This window comes from Ceratosolen solmsi, unplaced genomic scaffold (assembly GCF_000503995.2).
Source record: "Ceratosolen solmsi marchali unplaced genomic scaffold, CerSol_1.0 scaffold3, whole genome shotgun sequence".
Classification (NCBI taxonomy): Eukaryota; Metazoa; Arthropoda; class Insecta; order Hymenoptera; family Agaonidae; genus Ceratosolen; species Ceratosolen solmsi.
The window spans coordinates 3,040,091-3,047,546 of NW_011948428.1; the positions used below are offsets into that span (position 1 = coordinate 3,040,091).

General features: G+C 26.4%; 1 protein-coding gene across 1 annotated transcript; it reads left to right on the forward strand.

Annotated features, from left to right (window-relative positions):
* The first annotated feature begins 327 nt into the window (after positions 1–327).
* Positions 328–6,646, forward strand: LOC105363617 (TLR4 interactor with leucine rich repeats). The gene is made up of 6 exons (XM_011501362.1): positions 328–540; positions 1,375–1,646; positions 2,709–2,968; positions 3,731–4,022; positions 5,337–5,498; positions 6,002–6,646. The coding sequence occupies exons 1-6, from the start codon at positions 399–401 to the stop codon at positions 6,332–6,334; spliced, it is 1,461 nt and encodes a 486-aa protein (XP_011499664.1). The 5' UTR covers positions 328–398; the 3' UTR covers positions 6,335–6,646.
* Positions 6,647–7,456: the final 810 nt, after the last annotated feature.

Here is a 7,456-nt window from a genome sequence, read left to right on the forward strand (position 1 = left end):
TATTATATGATTTATGAAATCAGCCTCATTTCACAATTGTAACGTTCATTAAAAAATATCATATCAGACATTCGAATACATTTTACTATCAATGTATAACTATTTGAATTACAGACGTTATATAAACAAATATTTTCTCAAGCCAGAAGCACGAAATATCCATATAGTTTCGTTACTATTAGTTTCGTCAGAGAGTTTTACCATAGTTCATCATTCGTCTGCGAACTCGTCTTCTACGATGAGTAACGGAAAAAGTTGCGACGTCGCTCACACACTCAGACGCACTGATCTCTATCTTATCGGTACACCTTATCAAATTGCTGATAACGTACGTTTTACAATACGCTTTTTCTCGCCTCAGCCTTTAATGCTCGTTGTACGAAGAAAGTTGAAGTGCCATGACGCCGCGTCAACTTCCTCTCATCATCGCGTGCGTCCTCATTCCGGCGTTGGGCCTGGACACTACGACGATCAGCATATCCAAGACAAGTGGCCCAGTTAATGTTGTGTCAAAAGTGTGCGATGTTTGCGAGTGTACAGGTAAGCTAGAGCGTGCGGAAATTTGCTTGCCAGTGAGAAGCGAGCCAATCGAATATCAGAGTGAAGCGAACGTAGGATTGGAAGCGACGGGCGGAGTCTCATACACCACCGTGAATGAATATGCTTTTTAAAGTGATACAGCATGCTTCGGATTGTATTAGGATAAGTAGTGATTTATAAGTAACTAATCGATGAAACTATTAATCAAGGCAATTTCATTTCGAAATTAAGGCGCGACGAAATTTCTAGCTCAATAAGGTCAAATTCATAAGTTCAACTTTTTCATAATGGTTTGAAAATATTTCGATTTCTCCAATTTTACCCTGAAACTTATGTTATAAAACCTCTAAATTATTATCATTATTATTTCATTATTTTAAGATATTTGTATAATTGTCAAAGATAGAGAAATGGAGAGATAGAGAACATAGATTTTATATATAAAAATGTTAACGTTTTATAAGAAAATAATCTCACTTCTCATAAACACCGCCAGCAGGGCAAATTACATATAAAATGTTTTTTTTTTTTTTAATGCTAGCATTTTATCAAATTTATAGATAAAAATTGAAAATATAATATATTGTGTTAATATTCTATATATTACGAATATATATTTGAAACAATAAACTAAAACAATGAATTAAGTATGTAAACGGCGTACAAATGTGTATATATCAATATGATTTACTTTCGCCATTCAACATACTTATATAAAGTAATCCCAAGGCTTACTAATCCATATTTTGTAAAACCTTTGACAATACCTCTTTTCCAAATGAATAATAATTGAGTAATTATACTATTAATAATATAATAATATTTATTTTGTAGCTGATAAAATAGATTGCTCAAACCGGAATCTTGATAATAATTTGAACGATCATGAATGGCCAAAGCAGCCGATAAAAGTGATTACCTTCGAAAATAACCGAATTACACATATAAATTCATTTCCTAATCTGACTGTTAATAAGCTGATTTTCTATAACAATAAAATAAAAACAATTGATAATAAGGCTTTTAAAATGTTGAGTAATTTAACAGAATTAGATCTGAGTGAAAATTTATTAACTCATGAAAATTTTATGCCGGGCGCACTGGAGGTAAGACAATTGATTTATTTTCAATCACTTATTACTTTTACACTATCTACTTATTACGATCGTTTAATTATCTAATCGTTTCTTAATTAACATTTCGTAATACTTATTATTTTAAGACGTTGATTGTTGGATGAAATTATTTTTTACTATTTTCCGATTCTATTTGTATTTATCTATATCTATATACATGTACCTTGAATAAAAGTAATTTATTGTATGAATTGAAACGCGCGTATCTATATGTTGAACTGTTGAACTGACTAAATGAAATATTAGAAAGAAGAGAAATACATTTGTCAATAAAGAACGAATATATAAATAGTTGTAGGTATACTATAATGTTTTGTATTACACCAATATATATTATATAAATAATAATTATAAATTAAATACTATTAAGATATTATCAATACGATTAATATTTAGTCGTAAGATTTTATTTTATAGTTTGCATATACATCCGCTAATTTTATTGATTTTGTAATATCAGTTTTTTATTATCAAAAAAACTGTGCGCGCGCGCGCGCGCGCGCGTGTGTGTGTGTGTGTGTGTGTGTGGGGGGGTGTATATGCGTGTAGATATTAATATTTAATATCTGATTAAAAATAAATTTGTAAAATATCATATTATTCTGTTAAGATTTTCTATTATTAATTAATCTGGATCTGATAGAAAATAGTAAAAAATTATAAATTTTAAATACCACATTTAAATTGATAATACAATCCAATTTTTATAATTGAATCAATTAACCGTAAATTCAAAACTTGTGTATAAGATCACTTGAAGAAATTGTATTATTTAAAAATTTTGCTTATTAATTTTAGATGATTAAACTAAGTAAATGATTGATTATTGTAAATATATATATATATATATATATATATATATATATATATATATATATATATACGTATACATATATATAGGGGGAGTTTCTAATGTCAAATTTTATGACTTGAAAACTTATAAATGTATACGATTATTTTATATATATATATATATATATATATATATATATATATATATATATATATATATATACGTATACATATAAATAGGGGCAGTTTCTACCTGAAGCATATGAACCTTTGGATAAATTGAAGCTATTAAATTTATCTGGAAACAAATTTAATACATTGAATCACGATCTTTTTGAACATGTACAATACTTAAAAACACTAATTTTATCAGATAATCCGTTTGTAGAGCTCGATAAGTCATCGATTCTTGCAATCAGTAGTATTCCCTATCTTGAGAAATTGGATTTGAGTCATTGTCAATTGAAAAAATTAGATAAAGTGTCATTCCAATCATTGAGGTAACTATTTTTCCTTACGAAACCGAAATTAAGAACAATTAGGAATATGTAATATCTTTTATTTAAATATTATTGCCAGACAAATCATCTTTTTTTTCTTTTATTTTTAATCCAAGATTTTATATTATATATTTACGAGAAACCACTGCAAATAAAAGATATTGATAAGCCTATATGTTAATATATGTAATATTTTATAAAAATATTTATAGAAAATTAATCACTTGTATTTGCCTACAGAAATCTGACAGAACAGAAACTTGTGTGTCATCAAGATTATATCCTTCATTTATTAAAATAACAAATTATAATTATTTGTGGCCTTAGAATTTATTATCTAAATTGATATTAATGTGTTATATTAATATGATTATGTGATCTTATTAACAGTGCGTTTAAGATTTTATGATTTTGGTGTTCTATTTTCGGATTTTAGTGTCTTTGAAAAAATAAGCAGTAAACTCTAATTATTTTATATAATAAAAAAAATAGCATTAATATTTTGATAAACTTAGTGACACAGTTTTCTTACAAATAAATAATTTAAGAATTATATCGACACAATCATTGTTATATTAAACTAATTTTAACTGATGAATCCTTTTGTAATTTACGAATCAATAAAAGAAATTCACATTATAAGCAGAGTAATTAAAGATTAATAATTGTATTTTTAATAATAAAAAAAAAACATATAATTATACAAGAAATTCTGAAATATAAAGTAAATTATCTTATAAAACCAGATGAAATTATTTTCAGATTTTTAAAAAAATTAGATCTCAGCTGGAATGAATTTTCAAATTTACCCGATGCACTGCAGGAATCCAAATCTGTAGAAATTCTTATTTTAGATGGAAATCCAATTGAGTTTTTAAACGATAATAACGGATTTCCACCATTATTAAATGTACGGATGTTAAGTATGTGTAAGATGCCAAAATTATTGCTAATTGGCAAAGGTGCACTTTCAAGTTTAGAAGGTCTGGAAACTCTAAAGATTGAAAATTGTACATTATTATCGGAAATTAACGATGATGCTCTCGCCAAAGAGGTTAGTATAATTATACATCGTTAAGGTTTACGTAAATTATAACATTTGTATATAATTAGGAAATACTAGTGTTTTATAATTTCTACTTTATTAAGTCTTTGTTATGATCTATCAAATTTTGTTAATCAAATTCAAAAAAAACCTTAATACACGTTGTCAATCTGTTTTTATATTAGGATATTTTCAGAAAATTAAATTAACCTCTATTAAATAAAAGTATGATAAATATAAATTTTTTTTCTTCAAATTATACATATGTATATTTTATTCCTTAAGTCGATTTAGAATTATTATTTAATATTTAATACACGTTTATATTGGAATAATTGTAGCATATCAAATATAATGCGAATTCGCAATAATTATTCATGTACATTCATCTGTTCATAATGTCTTGATTTAAAAAAATTTGTTATTATTTGTTATTTTACTTTTTGATTTTTTTATTTACAAATTCTATATTATATAATACTTATATAGAATAGTTTGTAAAAAAAAGTTAACGGAAAATTACAGCAACAATTTACAAAAAAATTTGGTAATTGTTTGATTAGACGACAGATGTGTAGCAAAGTTATTATAAATAAATGAATATTTATTGATTGAAAATTTTTTAAATATTACATCAATAGTATATTATGAAAATAGAAACTGATTAGGTATTTTTTTGTTTAGTAATATAGCTAAAAAAAAATTCTCAACGACTTGTGATTATTTAAATGAATTTTTAATTATCAAAGAACTTCATATTTAATCATAATTATAGAATATCAGTTTGAGCAGTTTTTATTATAGCGATTCTTATCATTACATAGTTATGTTTTATAGAATATTTGAAATAAGTAAATTACAAATGTAAATAAATGACTATATATTTAATTATTTTCTTTAAAATTTCTGACGACATTCATTTTTATAGATATATTTTTTATAAACATTCTGTGCTCTTTTCACATTGAGTCACATATTTCTTGATAAATAATTATTTTAAAATCTATTATTCAATTAAATTATTAAATACTTAAAGAACTATGTAATACTTTTATAAGAAGAAAGCTATTATAAATACAAATTAACGAAGAAATTCAATTTTTTATTGTAATTATTGATTATAATATCTTACCCTTATCTTTTATTATAAATTATTTTGAATAAAAAATAAAAGAAACATTTGTCAAACAAGATCTTTGATATTATCGTATAATTATAAATTGCGAATGATTGAGCATGCACTAATTCTCATAAGAATGTATGAATATGTTTCAAAATAATTTGCGCTATAATTACGTAAATTAAAAATATAATAAAACGCAGGGGAAAGGAGGTGGAGCGACGTGGCCACCATTAAAGGTGCTCAATATATCCAATAATGCACTTCATTATTTATCAGCTACTTTAGTCGCTCGATGGGACAAACTGCAAGAATTGCATATTATGAGCAACAATTGGAACTGTGATTGCGATAATCAATATCTCGTAAGTTAAATGAAATTTTTAAATGCATAAGCTAATAAAGATGTCGATTCATAAGTGAAGTTGAGCTAGAAATTCATATGTAGAAATTTTTTTAATTAAAATTTTTTAATGAAAAAGGAATTTTCATTTGACGTAGCTTTAATGTAAAAATAAATGAAACATGATTCATGTAATTTACATATGAATATTTTTCTAAAATTTTCATTTAATTTCAATTTTGATGGCGAATGTCTTACTATAATTATAATAGAGATAATGTTGTAGACTATGAATTATGACAGTGCAGGTTAATTTTAGCTTTCCTAGATGCGTCTCTAATTAAAAAAAAAATCTAACATTTATTCTTGCTCTAAAGTTGAGCAAGTTACAAGAAATCTCGATTGTTAGGCCTTACGCAATCAGATAATGAAGAACTTAAGCTTTCTCTTCCTCTCCCCCACACCCACCAGCACAGATTTCCAAAGCATTGGAATCCATGTGACTTTGGACATTGATGCTTTCAGATCGGCACCCTATTGTCAAACCATGGAAAGAGGTTGATGGGAGAGGAAATTGGTAAGCTCCGATGTTCGGGGCCGCCTGAGCTTGCAGGTAGAAGCTTGGCTTCATTAGGGAGTCGAAAACTTCGCTGCCTGGACGCGTATGGGGCAAGACCCGAGCGCGACGCCGCTATCCTCCTCGGCATCCTCGTGGGTCTCCTTTTGGCCCTGCCCCTGCTCCTTCTCATCTTCGTCCTTTGGAGACGAGGATTTATCTTTTGCGGTCCCCAAGGACCGGCCACTTTTTCGCGCGCCTTTTACAAACGCACTTCACCTTACGACAACGAGGATACGTGAGCCCGATTGCCTCAACTTCTCGTCCCATCGAAAATTTATATTTAAGAGTTTAGCGGTTAAATATTCATTGTACGAGATAATTCGATAGCTTTTAAGTGGTAGATGACGTAGGTATTGATAATTAGTTAAACTGAAATTGCCTCGATATTGCGATATTCCAAAAGTCTGTTCGGAAATGCATTTTAATTCTCCATCATCAATTTCATAATTTTATAAATTCATTTGATATTTAAATGTACAAGAATTGTCTATAATTGCCGAAGTCCAACTAATTTGTTTCAATGCCATTTTTAATATTTTACATTTCATTATTAATAAGGATTCAACCTTATGTATATAAGAATTTTAATAAAAAAATTTTTTAATTCCCAATTGACAAAGTACAAACCAAAAGTCTCATTAAAATTATTCATTTCCATTACAGAATAAGATTAACCCATATTTTACAACAATGTTTTAAGAATTATTTAAATTTCGTTTAAATAAAACAATCAATTTTAATTACATTTACAATTAATTAAAAATGTATAATTTTATTCTAATCCTAATAAATTCTTAATTTCTAATATTCAAAGATATATATTTAGTTTAAAAATATATATATATATATATATATATATATATATATATATATATGTATAAGTTCAGTACATAAATATCTCCTTCTGTTTTATAAAATTTTATTTATTACAAGTCTTTCGATATGACTGTTTCCTATATAAGTTCCTATCCAGAAGTTTGAGTTTTTTTTATTTATTTACTTACGTATTTACTAAAACTTGAGTTAGTAATCAATGAAGAATAAATATCGATTATCTAAAGCTAACAATTTGTATAAGTGACATCATATTTACAATTAATAATCGTAATTAGTATTTAGTCCGATTTAGTTCTGTGATTCATTTACTTTCTGTCATTAAAATTGTTAGTTACCGTATGTCAGATATTTCATAAGGTTTTTAAATAAGAGTTCATTTTTCTCTTCTTTAAATTTTTGTTTAATCTGAATGATGTTAATGTTTCATTAGGGTAATATAAATTATCTTTCGAGACGTTCAAATTAATAATCATATTAATAATTAGAATTTTTTAGTTATAATTTTCGTGAATAATTACTGTTCC

Bases quoted from the DNA above. Each gene is read 5' to 3' on its own strand.
- LOC105363617 (XM_011501362.1), top strand. From the start codon at position 399: ATGACGCCGCGTCAACTTCCTCTCATCATCGCGTGCGTCCTCATTCCG. The intron at 541-1,374 runs GTAAGCTAGAGC...TTTATTTTGTAG, and splicing joins CGATGTTTGCGAGTGTACAG to CTGATAAAATAGATTGCTCA. The intron at 2,969-3,730 runs GTAACTATTTTT...AATTATTTTCAG, and splicing joins GTGTCATTCCAATCATTGAG to ATTTTTAAAAAAATTAGATC.